A 19,902-nucleotide genomic window follows, 5' to 3' on the forward strand; every position below is an offset into this window, starting at 1 on the left:
TATTTTGAAATAATTTCAAACAAATTTCATGACTAAAATTTCATGAGTAATGTTTGTTGAGAAGGATTTGGACCTGTGTGTGCGTGTGTGTGTGTGTGTGTGTGACTTTGCTTCTGCGAAAAATATATGCGATGCATTTCATTTGATACATTCAATTCATTCTCTCACTCCGCTAATCCCAACATAATACATGATGTAGGCATCACTTTGGCGCAAGTCGATTTTCGCACTCTCGCAAACAATGCCTCCTGTTCATCCAAGCGTAAACACATACTACACAAAAATGATACCAAATGATTTGGGGTAAAACACTCTTTCATGAGATGTATAATAATTAACTGTTCATAGATGCCTTTTAAAATAATTAGTAATTTTCTACGTGTAAACTTTGTGTTGACTTACACGGTAGTGTGGACAACGGCTGCGAGAGGTAGCTTATCTAGCGCGAGTCAGTAGCATGGCATGGTATGCACCCGGTATGCATATCGTATAGTATTAGTCTTAGTATTGTAACGGGTTTTGTCCGGGGTCCCTGCACCATTTACCGAGCGGTCAATAAATCTCACGAGACTCCAATCACCCGCACGGTTCTTTCATAAACAGTGAAGCTATCACTCCAACATCATCGATCGCACTCAGATCACGCTACTTTTCTATAATACACGGAAACACAGTGTCATTTTACATCAAAAGGTACTTGCCTTTATTCACGAAGAACTCCAACTTTACAATGTAACTTCCCTTCAACAGCTAGTAGCAGTACTCCGATTCACCCTGTTTCACCTATCTTATCCTGCCCTCCCTAGCTACCTGCCCGAACACGTCCTCTCTTGCTCATGCCTAATACCTAACTGCCCACCCGCATGCACTGACCCACATGCGCCCGCTACGTTGAAACAACTCCGTTACACTGCCCCCTCCTTAATTTAAAAACGTCCTCGTTTTATAAACTTAAAAACAACTAATCCCGTGCGTAACATTAACTATAAAACTGCAAGTCACAAAACATCTCAAAACTTGAACAATTAATAACTGATGAAAACATGAAAAATATACAGAGTCCGTTTCTTTTTTTTTTTTTTATTACACGTAGTAAGTCCTTTGGTTATTATCTGCGATCATCATATGAACTTGTGCATAGCGTCTAACATCTCACTGAACGGATTGGGTTGAATCATCAAATCCTGCAATGATGTCGACATGAAACTCCTTCCTTGATTCCTCTTTACTAACAAGGATCCCCCCTTGAAATATTTGCCTAGTGGTAGTCTGCGTCACGCTCTGAATCCTCCCTAAGATAGCTCGCGAGAACTGCTCATCTGACATATGAACACCTACGACTCCAGCTTGGACACTACGCACCTTCGTCGTCCCCCCGCCTTCTTCCTTCTGACTCACGTCGGCACTATTCTGCAAGAAGATGGCGCCGTACTTCCTCTCCCTCGTCTCTTGGAAAACTTTCTCTGCCCCATTATACGAGGTCTGGGAGGAAAATTCATCAACTTCCACCCTCTGGTTGCGCAACAACCTCTTCACGTCAAGGGGCGGAATCGGACGACCTATTTGGACACTCCTGACATCAACAGCTGTGCCTCCACAACCATCTTCCGGCGACGCCACATCAGCGACTGCAGATTCCTCTGATTCAGAACTGGTGAGTTGCTGCTGTCTCATCATAGCGAGTGGCTTACCAGACAGTCTTCTCGAGCGACTGCCTTTCCTCCCCTCTACTTCTTCCCTGGTGCGAGGAGAGACGACAACCTGGAGCGGGTCTTGGGGCAACTCATCGCGTTCAAGCTTTGCCTGAACAACTTGTTTCTTCCTGTCCTTTCTCTTCTTCTCCTCTCTCCGGTTCGGCAAAGGCGACCTCGACGGGCTCCTACTGCGACGGCGATGATCAGACTTGCTCTGCCTTTCAAGGTACCTTCCCCGCGACTGGCTTCGCTCCCGGTCTTGGAATTTCTCAGGATGTCTGTCTCTGCAATGTGCCGTTAAGTTATCTTTCCTGTTGTATGCTCTGCTGCAATGTTGACATACAAAGCGTTGTTCGTCCTTGTGTTCGACGTCAATGTGACGATCCAAGCTCCTCTTGTGTGCAAAGTACTTCTGGCATGTGAAGCACTTGATTGTCCTCTCGGAGTCCCCTCCCATGTTGATCCCTCAGCACGAACACGATCTGTGCAAGCAACAAAGAAAGAATTGAAGTGATTACTAATCTATGATTTCAGTACAAATTCGAAGCTTCATCCGTCAATCCAGCAAAATAGTCACATAATCATGTCAATGCAATCACGCTAAAGTCAAATCTCATATAGAAGTCGCCCTGGCGCATTCCTTGTCCGTGGTGGATTTCGTCTAGGAACTGGGCTTGGCTGTACAGTACTGTCCGCTTTACTTTGCAACAACTCCCCTTCGGCTATGTCTTGTATCTGCTCAGTTTCTGTTTCTGCCTGGACTCCAACACCATCTTCTACAAGGTCTTCTGTTTGTGATATTCCACTCTCCTCTTCAGCGTGGTCTACTTGCTGACTTGTAGGTTCATCAATCCACGAGGCAAGAGGTTCACCTAAATAAGGCTTTAACCTGTCAGCATGAACTACCATCTTCTTTCCTCGGTTCTTTGCCTGTATCCTGTAGACGACATCAGACAATCGATGAATGATGAGGAACGGCCCTTTCCAACGACGCTGCAATTTGGGAGACAACCCCTTTGTCCTAGCTGAGTTGTAGCACCACACAAATTGCCCGACCGTTAATTCATGTGCATGTGCTTTCCTGTCGTAGACCTTCTTCTGCCTCCTTGAACTCTCTGATGTGTTCTCCCTCGCTCGTTCGTGCGCCAGCCTCATCTTGTTCCTTAGGTTTTCCGCATAATCCGTATCCAGACCGCGATCCAGCTCCCGATCATCCTTGCACAAGTCAGCGGAAAGGTCTATTGGCAGATGTACTTCTCGCCCTAACATCAACATGTTCGGTGTCTCGCCGGTCGACTCCTGAGGGGATGAACGGTAGGCGAAGAGAGCGAGGGGTTACTTCTCATCCCAATCTCTTTTCCGTCTGGTAGGTTCGATGGCCATGGACACAATGGTGATCAACGTACGATTGAATCGCTCAATTAGTCCATCGGATTTCGGGTTGTACGGCGTTGTCCGTGTCTTCTCTATGCCCAAGACGCTACACATCTCTCTGAAGACCGCTGATTCAAAATTTCGGCCCTGGTCCGAATGCAAGACTGATGGGACTCCAAAACGACATACAAACTGGTTCACGAACTCAGTCGCCACAGTTGTTGCTTTCTGGTCAGGTATTGCATAGGCTTCCATCCATCGGGTGAAATAATCTCCCACAACCATTATGTATCGGTTCCCTCGCTCCGACTCGGGAAGGGGGCCCATGATGTCCAAAGCGACTCTTTCCATCGGCATGCCGACTTGGTGCTGCTGCAAGGGGGCCCTCCTGGTCTTGTTGGGTGATTTTTTAGAAGCACATACGTTGCATTGACGTACTGTGGACCTAACATCTGTATCCAGGCCAGGCCAGTAGAATCGCTGGCGAACCTTTGCTGTAGTCCTACGCATTCCGAGATGTCCGCCTGAAGGCCCGCTGTGTATTTCTTGGACCATCATCTTCCTGAGGGCCTCAGGCAACACAACATGCCACTCAATCTGATCGCCTCTGTTTGACTCCCATCTTCTACAAAGGATGCCGTTTCTGATCTCGAGTTGGTCCCAGCATCGCCAATATGCCTTCTTCGCAGCTGAAAAGGAAGACATTGTACTCCAGTTGGCCCGGTCTTCTCCTTTCTCCTTCATCTCTATGACCCAACTCATGGAACTGTCATCTAGTTGTCTGTCTCTCATGTCTGCAGAGGTGATTGATGGCTCGAGGGTCACGGCGTTCACTTTCACTCCATTGTCTATGTGAACTTCTGGGATTTTCTGTTGCTCTTCCAGAGGTGGCTCACCTCCTCCACACTGCTTGCAAGCAACACATGGCCTTCTCGACAGGCTGTCAGCGTTGGAATGAGAACGACCAGCCCTGTGTACTATCTCTATGTCATATTCTGCTATGACCTGTAGCCATCATGCCATCTGCGCCTGCGGGTCACGGAAATTCAGCAGCCATCTCAAGGCGCCATGGTCGGTTCTGACAGTAATTTTACTTCCGTATAAGTACTGTCTGAAATGCTTGAGGTAGACAACAACGGCTAGAAGTTCGCGTCTTGTCACACAGTAGTTCCTTTCGGGTTTGGATAGAGCTCTGCTTGCATATGCGATGACTCGCTCCTTTCCTCCTACTTCTTGAGAGAGTACCGCACCTATGCCCACGTTGCTTGCATCAGTGTCCAGTATGTATGACTTTTCAGGGTCTGGGTATGCGAGGACTGGTGCCGTCAGGAGATGTTCCTTCAACTCAGAGAAAGCGCAGTCACACTCGTTAGTCCAGATGAATTCCCTGCCTTTTTCGGTGAGCTGGTGAAGAGGACGTGCAATGTTTGCAAAACCACCAATGAAACGTCGGTAGTATGACGCCAATCCGAGGAAGCTTTGGACTTCTTTAACAGAAGTTGGAACTGGCCAATCCTCCACTACTTTGATCTTTTCAGGATCGGTAGAGATGCCATCAGGTGACACTACGTGGCCAAGGTACAAGACACTCCTTTTGAAGAGATGGCACTTTCTGGGTTTCAGCTTCAACCCGGCATCCCGGAGGCGCTGGAAAACTGTCTCTAGTCTTGTCAACTCTTCATCTACAGTCTTCGCAAAAACAATCACATCATCGAGGTACACGAGTAGAACCTTCCAGTGTAACCCTGCAAGGACACGCTCCATAAGACGTTCAAACGTCGACGGCGCGTTACAGAGCCCAAAAGGCATGACCCGCCAGGAGTAGAGGCCACCACGGACCACAAATGCCGACTTCTTCTGGGCATCCTCATCTAGCTCGACCTGCCAATATCCTGACGCTAGATCTAGAGTTGAGAACCATTCTGATCCACCCAGAGTGTCCAGTGTCTCATCAATGCGGGGTATCGGAAATGCATCTTTCACTGTCACGTTGTTGAGTCGCCTATAGTCTATGCAAAATCTCTTCGATCCGTCCTTTTTGCGTACCAACACAACGTTTGAAGCCCACGGGCTTTCTGTTGGCACTATGCTTCCAGATTGAAGCATGTCCTGTATCTGGGAGTCAATCTCTTGCTGTTCCTTTGGTGGGAATCTTCGTGGCCTCTCCTTTATCGTTGACGCATTCCCTGTGTTGATGCCATGGCGAACAAGGTTGGTCCGTCCAATATCTGTGTCAGATTTCGCAAATACGTCTTGGTTCTTGCGTAGAAGTTCGGCAATGTTATCGTGAAAGCTGTTGGGTACCTCTGTCTTGCTCCGCTTGACCAAATCAACCAAATGTGGAGGGACGTCACCTGTATCTTCATCGTTGGATGTGTGCATTGTCATGTCTACAACATCAGTCTTTTTCACCGGGGTAAAGTGACCTGCCATTGTGCCTCGCTTGATAGTGCATTCCCTGTCTCCGGGGTTGTACACTCGAATAGGTACTGTGTTGTCTGTAGATTCTGCCAAGATTCTTGCAACCATCACCCCTTTTCTTCCTACTTCGTTTTCCTCTGTAGGTTCTAGGATCCCGAGACCGGCTTCACCAGGATTTCCCTTAATCAATCCTGGGACCAATGCTTCATGACCCGGTGGAATCTTGGTAGTCTCCTCTACCACCACCCTGAAGCATAATCCATGCCCCAGCTTATCACTGCATTTGATTTTGTCTCCATTCAAGTCCAGTTGCAGTTGTTGTAAGTCGATCTTCGCATGTGTTGCTATCAGAAAATCCATTCCAAGGATCCCTTCTGCTGAGCCAGTATTGCCAAATATGACACGAATTGAACAAACCGTCCTGCCAACCTTTAATTCTAGACAGGAGCTGCCCATTGTCTCCATTCTGCTTCCATCAGCATTAGAAACGTTTGCTCCATACCTTGTCAATTCTGGCTTTTTTCTCGTTGGGAATTCGGTAGTATACTGTGTTAGAAAGAATTGTATCTGTTGCTCCCGTGTCTACCAAAGCATGGTCTTGACTCCCCTAATCTCAACTTCAACGTAGAGTCCACTCTGGACACATGCCCTAGACACCTTATGTCTTTCCTGATCAGTTCTGCCCCTTTGGTTGTTCTCTACTGTTCGTCCTTTCCGGTTTTGCCCTTGTTTTCTTGTGGCCTTCCCTCGGGCTGCAGAGTCGGCTCGTGCTCGTTTCCCGACGGATCTTGTCCTTTCTCCTGAGGACAATTCCGAGCCAAATGCCCCTTTTCGCCGCAATTGTAGCAGTTCCGAACTTCTCCACGTGATTGGTTCTTCCACGTTTCTACCTTGTTGTCTCGTTCTTCAAGTTTGAGCTTCATCTCTTTTAACTCTTTCCATATTTCTGTGAGAGGTGATTGCTGTTCCTCCGTCGATCTGGCTAGTTTGCGGTGGATCCTGCTTCTCCCACTTCGTTGGTCTTCAAGGCGGAAAAAGTTGTCCGTGGTCATAGCAGCTTGTATTGCCTCATCCATTGTGGTTGGCTGTGATCTGAAAATGCCCTCACGGATTTCCTGCTCCTCTATTGCTTCTGCAAAGTGTGTACGCGCCAAACGATCACGCGCCTCTTCTGGTAGTTCTGGGTATGCTAATTCAGACAATTCTCGAACAGCCTGACCCAACTCCTGAAGAGTCTCCTGAGGTCCTTGCCGCCTTGAACGTAATTCAAGGAGGTAGTTTTCAGCCATCTGCCCTGGGCCGAACCTTTTCTCGAGCAAATGAACGAGTTCCTGGTACGTTATCCTCGAGAGTTGCCTCTGGCTCCCCATGACTTTGATCGCTGCTCCCCTAAGGCTAGCGGCAAGGAAAATCTTGGCCTCCTCGTCGTTCCAACCATTCGCCAACTTGCATGCCCTAAAATGCTGGATGTAGTCGATCCATGGATTCTTCCCATCGAACTTGTCTGGCACAATGCTGGGTCGGGAAATGCGCGACATTCCTGTTTTTTCTTCATCAGAAACCCAGGACTCAATTCCTGTCTTGTCATCCTTGGTTCCTGTGACATGCCTCCTTCACTCGCATGCTCCCTATCCCACTCTTTTTCCTCTTGGTCGGCCCTTGTAGTTGATCCTCTGAGGTTGTACTCACTTGTTTCACTGTGCAAGTGTTGCCTTGATGTTAATGTGCCTTGTGGTTGTACCTCTCTGTACAGCCTGCTGGGAAACTCAGCCTTATCCATTTCTCCCGTCTTCTCAACTGTTGTGGCAGGCAGTTCATAACTCATTGGAGATCGTACTTCGAACTTGTTGGGATTTCCCCAGTCACGAAGCTGCACTTCTTCATCCCTCCGTCCGTGTGCTGCAGTAGCTGAATCCAGTTTCAACTGAAGGAGGCGATTTTGCTTCATCAACAGCCTGTTCTGTCCTTTGGAGTGTTCGAGGTACTCGTTACTCTCTTGCAGTTCAGCCACCAGGTTTTCTAGCTCCTCCACCGAATGCAGGCTAGTTGCCATACTGCCACACGGTGATCCAACAACTTCAAACTGTGTGCTGTGTAGCTGGGCAAGTGTGCTGAGTGTAGGCGCTATTTAGGTGATAACACGAGGAGCATTATAGGCGCTATACGTAGGTGAAAGGATGTGGAGAATAGGCACTTATATATGTAGGTGAACTAGTAGGTTCAGGTAAACTATAGTAAGTGTAGGCGTAGGTGAACTATAGTAGGTGTAGGTGTAGGTGAACTAGTAGGTTCAGGTAAACTATAGTAAGTGTAGGCGTAGGTGAACTAGTAGGTGAAGGCGTAGGTGAACTATAGTAGGTGTAGGCGTAGGTGAACTAGTAGGTGAAGGCGTAGGTGAACTATAGTAGGTGTAGGTGAACTATAGTAGGTGTAGGTGTAGGTGAACTAGTAGTAGGTGAAGGCGTAGGTGTAGGCGAACTAGCATTCCCGATAATCACTTGATGTTGCTTAATTCCTGCTTCAGCATGTTTATCCCACCGCTGCCACCAATGTAACGGGTTTTGTCCGGGGTCCCTGCACCATTTACCGAGCGGTCAATAAATCTCACGAGACTCCAATCACCCGCACGGTTCTTTCATAAACAGTGAAGCTATCACTCCAACATCATCGATCGCACTCAGATCACGCTACTTTTCTATAATACACGGAAACACAGTGTCATTTTACATCAAAAGGTACTTGCCTTTATTCACGAAGAACTCCAACTTTACAATGTAACTTCCCTTCAACAGCTAGCAGCAGTACTCCGATTCACCCTGTTTCACCTATCTTATCCTGCCCTCCCTAGCTACCTGCCCGAACACGTCCTCTCTTGCTCATGCCTAATACCTAACTGCCCACCCGCATGCACTGACCCACATGCGCCCGCTACGTTGAAACAACTCCGTTACACTATCTCTATGCATGCACCTGCTAGCTACAAGCGCGTTGCTGAAAACGATCTTTAGATCTTCATTAGATCAAGATGGATGTCAACGATACCGACCCAGACCTACCAAGTCTCACGCATATAGCTGGTACCTTATATTAAGTTTTGCATGGTAGAATAGGAACTGTTCCTTGTGCATCGTGTAATTTTTGTAAACACTACATGGCTATAAAATATATCAAATTTGAAATGTATTTTTTGTTTCTTCAAAGAAAGGACTTATGATGACTGTGCATTAAGTCCATGTTGAAGTGTACAGGTTAATGTTATTGCTTCTCTATTGAAATAATGTTATACATTATGAATTTTACGTCAGAGGCGCAATTTGGTTTATTTTACATCGTCAACAACTTAACAGGTAAACCATATCGCAATTTAAAATGCTCAAGGGAATACAATATTTTACAATACTTGTTTAGGAGTACACTTGTTAGAAATACCCGAATAGGGTTTGAATTCTGGCAAAACCATGCGAAATCCTCATTTAGGGTGTATTTTGGCTTCAGAAGAAATCCTCGTTTAGGTGGTGACTTGAAAACCTGTGGTCACGCATGCTTACAGCATTTCTACTTGACTGCAGTGGCAGATCCAGGGGAGGGGCGCGGGGAAATAAGGAAATGAGGAATAAAAAATGAAGAGAATGGAGCAAGGCTCAAACCATATCTTCAAGTTTGGACCTCATAGTACCCGCCAGCCAGCAAGTTTCCCAGATATTGACAACCTACAAGTGGTGTCATTTCTTAAACAGTCGTCAATTTTAAATATATAGCTATGGTTGATACACGAAATAATAATAATAGTAATATTAACAATAACAATACCCCTTAGACTAGAAACTTCCGGCTGCTGCTTTCCGGACGTGACATGCTCACAACAAAATGAAATTCGTAGTCGGTAAATTTACCTTCCTTCCCCCCCCCCCCCCCCCCTCTCTCTCTTTCTCTCTCTACCTTTCGCACACTCTTACTATTTCCTGTTCATTTCCCCTCTATATCAGTTATGAGTATTTGAAATATGATATCACTAAATGTATGCGAATCTTAAATTAACAATTTGGTAACTGAATTGTGACGTATTAAAGAACAACTCTCCCGTTTGTCATGTACCAAACTATCATATATTTTTGTTTTTCTCCTAAGCGCCTTCTCCCTAATAGGAGACACCTCACAATATATTGTAGGATGCACGTTTTTAAATGTTCTGGTAAAAGAAAAAAAAACATTCCTGGGTCATATGTTTTGAAACAATTGATATTTTATTCATGTTGTGTATTGGAGAAAAAAAAGATGTGCTATGTATCTGGCATACAGTCATACAGCCGATCGACTCAATTTGAAGTGCCCATACGTATAAACCTGTATAGTGATTACAACTTCTAAACATTCCTAACTTTCGTTTATACTTTCACAATTCTGCTTCTCCGATTAAACTGCTTTTTTAACATTAGTTAACTACTATTAAATGTTGGATTTCCCTTTATTGTTGTGTCACGTAGCGATGCATTTGTAAGAGAGCTTTTCAGCCTTCACTTGATTTTCAAGTTGTAATTATTGTCATATTTTGTTTGCATTTTCAATATGATTTCAGTCTTCGTGATTAGGTTGAATTGAACTTGAAGTTGAGAGGATGTTGGTGGGGAGGGAGGAATCGGGCGTGGTTTGGATGTTTCATATATAAAAAAAAAAAGAAGGGAGGAAGTAGCTAACATTAATCGTAAGCTAGCTGCACCTGTAAATGCTCGTCAGCGTAGCCTCCAGCCGGTAGCGTTAGCCACAAGGCTATGTCTCATTTAAAAAATGTATTCAAGAGTTCTCCCTTGCCAGTTTTAAACGATTGTTCACCGCTTAAATTGTAGTTTCCTAATGTATTTACTTTCTACAGTCCCATCATATCCTTCTCCAGTCTCCAAACATTTTTTCAACATGCAAATCATGATGGGCAGGGATTTTCTTGTCATATAAAAGCGCACTTAACGTGAACGAGGAAATACAAAGGGCCTTTAAAATTCAAGAATATGAGAAGTATCCCCCAACCCCAACCCCCCCCCCCCGCCCCGTCTTCGATAACAAATGAAAAACATTTTAATAGGGGTTTGCACCTCGCCTGCATACCCGCGTCGAATCAGTTAGGGCTCAACAGAGGCAACCAGGCTTCATGAAAGAACTGCTAACGTTAACATTCCACAGATAGGACATACATCCTGCAAAGTTCTACTGAATTTGATGTTGGCTGCAAAAGGGACATAATATGTTTACATATATTTTCAGTTTTCTTTATCATTTTTATTAAATATCGACAGTTTCATCAAAGCATTTACCAGTCTGTATACTACCATTCAATGTGTTTACAATGATACCCGGGCATTTCTCACATTAAAAGGCCGTACATCTTGCATGGGAGAATACGTAAAGGGCTTTCACATTCAATTGACCGAAATTATTTTATTTGGTGTTTTGTCTTAATCAAGCTCGAACAGGGCTATTATGATGTTTAAAATCTATAATAATTATGTACCTGAAAGAGTTTGTCAAACGTTTATCCTTAATAAATATGTTCATTCATATAATACTTGTTCCTGTATCAAATTTCATTATCCAAAGGTCTCTACCCAGTTAATGTTTTACTCTGTTAGGCATAATGGTCACCGTATTTGGAATGATTTAACTGATAAACTAACATTATGCACTGCTCTGTCATCATTTAAGGTTCAATTGAAGAGACAGTTGATCTCTTCTTATTTCCCTTAACTCTTTCAATTGTTAACTCAATTGTTACTTATTATAACTTTTATCATGCAATGTACCATGCATGTGTGTGTGTTCATCGGTGTGTATCTATAATATGTTGTATGTTATTATATACATTTATATTGCTTGGTAACGTGTACAACCCTGCAATCTTGTAATTTATCATCTATGTCAGGGAACTATTGCTAGCAAGTTTTTCAAACTTCCTTTTTAGTCTCTAATTTCTTCATGATTTCCAGAATTGTAAGATTATGATTTTTCATGTTACTTTTGTATTTATATTATTGTATGGCTTTATGATTGAAATGAAAGATGATGAATTGAAATATACTAATAAACTTACGTAGGCCTCCTGGAGAAAGTGGCTAGAATTCGGACTCATATGAAATTAGAATTTAATTTTCAAGCTTGAAAGTATTCATAATTTGTGTGTATTACATTTTAGTCTGATAAAATAAGCGACTTTAAAAAAAGTGGAAACCTGACTGTAGACTAAAATAATGGAAAAGGATTTCAGATATAGGCCCAGAGGCATTAATGTCCTTGGGACGGGGGCGATACTGCGTTGCAAAATATCCACACATACACGAATAAAAAATATAAATAAAGAAATAAATACAGATTTAATAAAAATTCAGGAAAGGGAAAAGATAAAGAAAAAGAAAAGAAGAAAGAAAACCAAAGAAAATTAGGACAGGAAAATATTAGAGACATAATTTGTGCTTTTTACCTCTGCCACTATGCCACTAAACTGTCTAATTGATAAGGTACGTATTGTTACTTTCGTAGGGCCTTACAAAATTTGAAGAATATACACAAATTTTACTCTTTAAAAAGTACCCTAGAAATATCAATTTTCATTTTTACATGAGTGTATTAAAACATCGAAATGGTGAATATTCTTAGTAACTTCAAACCTATATATTTCATAAATGCGAACATTTTTCTATCTCAAAAAATAATTGTTAAATCTCGTTCTCCTACCCCTTCCTGCAGCCATATATATACAATGCAATTTCTTTCAAACTGAAGGCAGTTATATGCAATACTCCAAGCAGGAGAGCCAATTCAGGGTAACTCGGAGTATTGTTTTTACACCTCCAAATCCAATTTTTTTTTAAATGTTAGTGTAAACCAGAACATAATGTTTGTTAATTACTGCTAAGTGATATATATGTATAAACGTTATTGTTAAAAATATATTTTATGTTTTTTGTTGCATCAGCGCTCTGATTAGTATTCAGCAAAAGCCCTTAATAAGAAATGATCATTATTATACAAATGATGACTTTATCTTCAATTGTTGATCAGGCATGTATCAGCTCACCATTTTTTTTAATTGATTTGTTATATATTGTGCATGCATGTTATAGCAATGTATGTATATTGACATCATGAAACTAGGTTTGTGAAACACAGAATATAATTCGGAAAGAAAAAAAATCCCATTTATTTGTTAAAGATAGTTCAAATATGTACAGTGTTGACTAAATCAAAGCATTGAGAATGTGGAAATTATATTGTGACTTTGATAACTTGAAAATAAACACATATCCGCAAAATTGTTTGATTGTACAATCAAAGTAGTAACTGAACAATATTCCAAGTGTCAAAGATGAAATAATTTCATAGTCAGTTAACAAAAGTCCTTCTGACCGAGGGCGTCGATCCCGGGGGGGGGGGGGGAGTCGTCCCCCCGCCACCCCCCCCCCCCGAAAAATTTGAAAAAGTGCAAAGAAAATGACTAAAGACTGCTACGCAGTTTTTAGGCTCTGGATGGCCCAAGAGTGCAGCGTTTAGACTGACACAAATGCAAAAATGTTCTCGCTCGGTCGCTACGCTCCCTGTACAAAATGTACAAGTTAATATTGTAGAAAATCTGTATTCCGTTGGTATTACGTATAAGCACAGATTACACTGTATGTTTAAAAGATTAAGAGTCATAGAAATAGATTAGTGCTACAAAACGAATATCCAGCTTGCTCTGTTATGGAGTCCCTTCCTGCCTGCGGTTATGAAAATATTGTCGCCTAAGGGGAAATGGTGTACATCTTTTTAAAAACATTAAGTCAAGGTCCTTCATTACATGACTAATTTTCAGCACTTTAATGTTTCACTCAAATTTTGAAATCCCATCCATGCCCAAGCTCCCTACTAACTACAATTTGCCTGCTAAATATTTACAACCCTTCGGACTGCACACTAATTACTGGCAAAGTAAAAGTGGAGTGTGAAAAAAGTATATTGCTTGTTTTTATACTACAATTTTGCTAAGGAATGTAATCTTTTAATACAACAAAAATTCGAAAACCTGTGAGGGGGTATTCACTTCTGTCACCTTCGCCCCTCTCATTCACTATGCTCCCTCGTCCCTCGCATTTCGCACCCCCCCCCCCCCCCCGTCATGAAAAGAAATCGCCGCTCCTGCTTTTGACCCTGAATATGGGGGTGTGAAATACAAGACTTTTGCTATCAAATGACACACAATTATTTAGCAATGGATTTAGACGCTATAGGCATGTCAGTATATGTCACTCGCCTGTCCGTCATAAGCCCGGAGCCAGAAATATTCCTCATTTTGGGGTACCAAACTGCGAATGTCACTCAGTCAGTGAAGCGTCGAAAATAAAGCCAAACAACACACTCTGCGCAATACATTAAAGGCATCGTTTAACAATGTTAAAAGTGAAATTCAAAGAAAATCACAAATACGTCAACTAATGTATCACTAGAAACTGGTAAGCTAACAGATGGCCATCGGACAAGTTTTAGGTCAACTACATTTTGGGTGATTTATATAAAATACAAATACAACCACCTCCATATATAGCAGCTTGGTTATACGAGAGATTCGCCGGAAAAAAACAATGTTTTAATGAAGTCACTATATGGACCAACACTGCCCAAGCAGACGACATCCCATAGAGAATTAACATAATTGCAAAGCTATTATTTCTCAAATTATAACGAGTTTAGTGCATATAAATGTAATGGCATGTCAAACCATTCAAAAGGGGATATGCCCCGATTCTGATAACTAAAATATTCTGCTTGTAAATACACAGGATAGGGGTAATAATTAGCAATCAAAGAAACCAGACTTTCAAATTGAAAAAAAAAACGGAATGATATTAAGGACGACTTTTGTTCCCTCTTGAAACGCCGAACATACCCTGGTGTGTGCACCTGAATATACAATGGCGTCTTATTTTGTTTACAAGCGACAGATTCCTTTATTTTTGTATCGCTGCATTTTTCATCAAAATAAAAACATGTGCGGGGTTTAGAGTGAGGCAACAGATTACCTGACGGTAGTGAAATAAGAGAAAGAACTAAGAGAAGATGAAAACGCAGACACTGAAAATGTGTGAGATGTCATGGGACATCGTCTGCTTGTGCAAGTCATGTCCATACTGTGATCTCACACATCTCAGCAGCATTCGGAGAGCTCTTCAGGTGCTATGCCGGGGTTGTATTTAAGCTTTTTGTAATTTATAATAATCATTACTTCGAATGTTTCCAAGCATTGAATTTTGATAACCTTGTCGAATCAAAGTTTCAAATTTGCAATAATTAAAATAAAGTTAGTTTTTAAAATCAATGAATATCTACTTTAAACCTCAGACGCATGGTCCTACGTGTTATCAGTGTCTGTGATGTGGTGTTATATTCAAGCCTTAAAAAAATTGTGCTTCAAAATGATCATGAAGTGCCTCAAAAAAAGTAAAAAAATCTTTGAGTGACCACTTTTACCACACTCATTTTCCACAATAGACCGTAGTGTGAAAAAACCCGTTAGGAAATCGAAATATTAAATTTCGATTCCCAATCATAAATATCTTAATAATCAGACAGGCGATCGGCTTGTAAAAGTCATGGGGTTACTGACTGACCTAAATTTGTATGATAATGATTGCAGCATGAGCTAAATCCAGGATTTTGTTTCGGAATCTGAGGCAATATTACCGAGTCACTTTAAGCCAATTAGTAAATCCACAGCTTTACTACAAGTGGGCAAGTTTACACGTACTTGGCAGTTCTATGTGAATGAATGGACAAGGTTTTGGCAGCTTAAGGGTTAATCCTTCGCACTCGAATGATTGTTATTTCATTGTGGTGTATTTCTGTTTGATTGCCCTGCCATCAGCTTTATCGTGAGAGACTTGATGACAGACTACCATTTAGTTCCGGGTAAATGAGGTATCCAGACGTCATCTGACTAGGAAGGCATTTGTGGATATTCACACTGAATGTCGGGTGAGAGTCCACCGTAAGCGGATTGCTAGCTGATTGAGAAATTGGAAGTTGGAAATCGGAGTGTGAGATGTGAATGTTGCGGAGAACACTGGAGAAAATGGCAACATTCAAAGTTCTGAAACTGTTTTTATCAATTCTGTCGCTTTTCGTCTGTTTTCCGATACTGATACAAGGTAACAACAATAATAATAATAGGCATTTCTATTGCGCCGTCTATCTAGATTATACTATTCCGAGGCGCATTTTATTATTAACCCGGCTTTAGCCTAGCTGCCGTTTATACAGCGCTCTAGCATTTCAAGGAATTAATTCCTGCCAGGTACCCATTTACATCACCTGGGTTGAGTGTGGCAAATGTAAATGTAGATCAATGTCTTGCCAAAGGACATTAGCGCCGCGGCGGACTCGAACCGTTATTATTATTAGGTACGTTATTATCATCAATTCAAATGCATTTTGGTGTGTGAGTGTTTGCGTACTGGGGTGATCATGACTGAGTCGATGATTTTATGGAATGTCATCATGGTAATGCGAACATATATATATATATATATATATATATATATATATGATTCCTTTTTTAAGGGGCAGTATTCCTGTCAACAAAGACAATGTTTCCGTTTTAAGCCGATCCTTGTATATACAAGTGACTAAAGAATATAAAAATAAGATTATGATTTGTAGCTCTTATGCATAACGTAACTTGGGAATAGCAACAATATTTTACTGAGGGCGTCATTAGAGAGACATTTGGAGTGAAAAAATTAGTCATTAAGTAGACATTGTCATTAGGAGGACAATTTGGTGTCCGCTTAACGTTTTTTTTACAATTTATTTCTCATAGAAGGCCCAATTTTGTTATATATCTCTCTCTATATATATGTAATTTTACTAAAGGCGTCATTGGAGGGACATTTGGAGTGAAAAAATGAGTAGACATTAGGGTTGCGGTTAAGTTTAGGTTTAGGGTTAGGGTTAGGTTTAGGTTTAGGGTTAGGTTTTAGGGTTAGGGGTAGGGTTGGGTTACGGTTAGGATTTTTATGATGTCCACTTAATGTACCATGTAGGGTTATATATATTACACCCGGTTGTAGGACAATTACCCCCTGAGCAATCACCCCCAGAAAAATTACCCCCCGGAAAACTACCCCCAAAGGACAATTACCCGCTGGGATATCACCCCCGGATAATCATCACCGAGGACAACTAACCCCAAGGACAATAACCCCCCTGAAATTTACCCCCCCCCCCCCCCGGAGAATTACCCCCCCCCCCCCCGAGGACAATTATCCCCCGAGGACAACTACCCCCCGAGGAAAAATTACCCCCCTAGGACAAATACCCCCGAGGACAATTACCCCCTAGGACAATTACCCCCCCCCCCCCCCCCGATGACAACTACCTACCGATGACAATTACCCCGATGAAAATTACCCCGAGGACAGCTACCCCGTGGACAATCAGGATTCAATAGCAAAAGACGATCTGACACATTGAGAGATGGCTACGAGCCCATAAGATCCCCTGCATGAACCCATATCCGTTCAAATACTATAGCACGTTGTCTTCCTTGTCACGATATCATCAACCGCACTGGCGTTGAATAAATTATAATAATAGGGAAATGTGTTGTAAGGCCAGTGCGGTTGCTGATTTCCACGAAGGATGTAAGTTTTAGGTAATTGTCCAGCGCTTTTCAAAATGCATAGAAATACATTTCTCTGGAGCAGCGTTATTCTAATTTTTGTAAGTCACGGTACCCTCTTAAGAAATGAAGAGTTTTTCCCAAATCCCAAAGTCTTAACAGACTATTAATTGTGCATGATTCTGGCACTCGTCAAGTGCTATGCACACACGTATGGGCACATTTAAGAATAAAAAGGGGAAGATATTTTCAAACTGGTAAAAAATTAGTTTGTAATCCATACACTATAAATGATTTAAAGTACTTTATGCGGGCACCTTGCCGCTGAATGTACATAAATCAAAAGTGATATATTCGGTCATGACCTTTATACACGAATATGAGGATATTCGGGCCTCTCGTTGCCCTTATTTGCCTTGCTGTCAAAATATTGCGAGGAAGGAAGACACTTCAGTATCTTCAAAATTTTATTTTCTCATGTAATTACATAATTTAACCGTTTCTGATATTTGCTTTTTTTTTTACAAAATCAACGTTTTCCAATTCATTCTCTTGCGGCACCCCGGCTAAAAAACGCTGTGCTGGAGTTACAAAATCAAATGAGATGAATTATCAGAGAGCGAATATTTATTTCCTTTTGACATGGCACCGTACTTATAACTTGAAGGCAATTTCTATTTCAAAATAATTTAACGTACAAGAAAACATATTATACTTCAGCATGACAGCAGAAATAAATAGATAACGTGAAGAAAACCTTAATGAAAAAAAAATTAAGGTTAATGAAATTTTCTGTAAATAGCAATTTGGAGATAAGCTTGCATTATACGTCACAGTGTTATAAATTCCTCGTGGTGATTGTCATTGGGGGTAGTTGTCCTCCGGGGATTTTGTCCTCGGGGGCGGGGGGGGGGGGGGGTTGTCCTCGGAGGGGGAAGAGGTAGTTGTCCTCGGGGGTAGTTTTCCTTGGAGGTTAATTGTCCTCGAGGGTAGTTTTCCTCGGGGGGGGAGGGGTAATTGTCCTCGGGGGTAGTTTTCCTTGGGGGTTATTGTCCTCTGGGGGTAATTGTCCCCGGGGGTTGTTGTCCTCGGAGGGAATTGTCCTTGGGGGTAGTTGTCCTTTTCCGGGGGTATTTGTCCTTGGGGGGTAATTGTCCTCTGGGGTAATTCTCCCCCGCCCCCCCCCCCCCCACTCCGTGAACGGAGGGATAACATGCGTGTTACCAAAATGTCCGGTAAAGGGGTACTTTTCACACACCAAAGTCCGGCTCGTACTTACAGCAAAAAGACTTTACACACCGGACTTAGGGGTGTTTTCAAAAGGAGGGAACATGCATATGCGTACCCTAAAAAACACTGAGTGGAGGTGCCGGGAATTATCCGGGGGGGGGTAATTCTCTAGGAGGTAATCGTCCTACGGGAGTAGTTTTCCGGGGGGTAATTTCCCGGGGGGTGAATGCTCATGGGGTAATTGTCCTGATACGATTACACCCGACTTATTCTGGGAATAAGGGTTTTGACACTTTAAAACCTATGCAGTTTATATATTTATTGAATCTTACAAAACCGCCATGTACAATGAAATTGTGAAACAAATTACGAATGAAAAGCATACAACAGAATACGCTTAAAGCGTATCCTAAATTCACTCGTGCAAGTGAAATTGTTCTGCACGTCGGAACAAACAACCTGGTAAACGATGACCCGAGCATGTTAGTGACACAGATTGAATCTCTTGCCGATCAGATCTTAGTGAAATGCCCTACTGTCTTAACGATCGCTCTGAGTTCAATAATCCCCCGAAAAACTTTCCAAAAAGAGCTTGTATGGAAAACGTATGAGGCAAACTGGTTACTGGAACAGCTAGCCGCTAGACGCGGATGGAAATTCATTGAACATGACGCCAAAGATCCTGAAAAGCAACTCGCAAGCGACGGCATCCACCTTAATGCTGAAGGTGTAAGATTAATTGGGTATGTGATCTCAGATCACGTAAATGGAGTTTCTCACCCTAGAAAAATTTACCGGTGCTCCCGCTAAATTTTGACAAATTTCAAATAGCGCCTACGGCCGTACAATGGTAGCTGCGACCATGGAAATCTCAGAATATGTAGTTGTGATATATAATTTCAAACGGGAATAGCTAATCGGTCTATTTTAGTCACGAAACATTGTTGTAGAGCTTAATTAATATCTTGACCTTGAGAGGGAGCTATACAACATAAAGAGTTTATTATTTACAATTTCGTAACTTTAGACTCGATTTCAACCGCAACAATGATCACTAAATATTGTAGGATCGCATATGCTTCCAATATGTTCATTTGAACCAGATTCATGACCATATACCAAAACTTTGTATTAGCCTACCGTTAAATTAAGTCACGGCAAATCATCCCAGGCGCATGATCAGTATGCGGATGTAACAGCTACTTCAAAACGTGATGGTGGACATGGAACTACACCAATTCCATCTATAACTATGAATAATAGGCCAACAATGACCATGAACAGTTATACCGGATGCTATAACTGCGGTGAAACGAATTACAAACAGAGAAATTGTAGATATGAAACTAAATTAAAGTGCAATTCCTGTTTTCAATATGGATTTCAAGCTAACTGCCCACATCCGTCTTTGAGCACCCCCCCCCCCCAGTACACTCATCCGGTGGCATTCCTCATCCTTATACAGTGCGTCCCAGAAAAAGAAAAAAAACGAGAATTATCGATGTTTTATTTAATCACAATTATAATTAATAAATGACATATATC

At 42.1% G+C, this 19,902-nt stretch overlaps 3 protein-coding genes and 1 long non-coding RNA gene across 6 annotated transcripts in view; 2 read left to right on the forward strand and 2 right to left on the reverse strand.

Moving 5' to 3' along the window:
* Positions 1–676: 676 nt before the first annotated feature.
* Positions 677–8,439, reverse strand: LOC115918078. 2 transcript variants are annotated; one of them, XM_030996400.1, is made up of 2 exons: positions 8,233–8,439; positions 677–2,176 (listed from the first exon to the last, which is right to left on the reverse strand). In XM_030996400.1, the coding sequence occupies exon 2, from the start codon at positions 2,149–2,151 to the stop codon at positions 1,153–1,155; it is 999 nt and encodes a 332-aa protein (XP_030852260.1). In that variant the 5' UTR covers positions 2,152–2,176; positions 8,233–8,439; the 3' UTR covers positions 677–1,152. The 2 variants fall into 2 exon arrangements, with proteins under 2 accessions (XP_030852260.1, XP_030852261.1); XM_030996401.1 differs by lacking the exon at positions 8,233–8,439 and adding an exon at positions 2,396–2,486.
* On the reverse strand, positions 6,188–7,027 carry LOC115928755. Its single transcript, XM_030996628.1, has one exon. It carries the CDS (start codon positions 7,025–7,027, stop codon positions 6,188–6,190), a length of 840 nt encoding a protein of 279 aa, XP_030852488.1.
* LOC115928678 lies at positions 7,437–8,359 on the forward strand. Of its 2 annotated transcripts, none has more exons than XR_004066166.1 (2): positions 7,437–7,847; positions 7,878–8,359. It is a non-coding gene; the product is annotated as an uncharacterized LOC115928678 (long non-coding RNA). The 2 variants fall into 2 exon arrangements; XR_004066167.1 differs by having other exon boundaries at positions 7,898–8,359.
* Positions 8,440–8,514: 75 nt separating the features above from the next.
* The window catches only part of LOC115928756 (multiple epidermal growth factor-like domains protein 6), a 49,291-nt gene continuing 37,903 nt past the window's right edge, over positions 8,515–19,902 (forward strand). Inside the window, exon 1 of the mRNA XM_030996629.1 lies at positions 8,515–8,566. Coding sequence (XP_030852489.1) covers positions 8,515–8,566 — 52 coding nt within the window. The remainder of the gene's footprint in view (positions 8,567–19,902) is intronic.

The sequence above is a fragment of the Strongylocentrotus purpuratus genome, unplaced genomic scaffold (genome assembly GCF_000002235.5).
Source record: "Strongylocentrotus purpuratus isolate Spur 01 unplaced genomic scaffold, Spur_5.0 spur5_scaffold_3, whole genome shotgun sequence".
NCBI lineage: Eukaryota > Metazoa > Echinodermata > Echinoidea > Camarodonta > Strongylocentrotidae > Strongylocentrotus > Strongylocentrotus purpuratus.

What these genes read in the sequence shown, in the direction of transcription:
- LOC115918078 (XM_030996400.1), bottom strand. Translation starts at nt 2,151, where the DNA reads ATGGGAGGGGACTCCGAGAGGACAATCAAGTGCTTCACATGCCAGAAG.
- LOC115928755 (XM_030996628.1), bottom strand. Translation starts at nt 7,027, where the DNA reads ATGTCGCGCATTTCCCGACCCAGCATTGTGCCAGACAAGTTCGATGGG.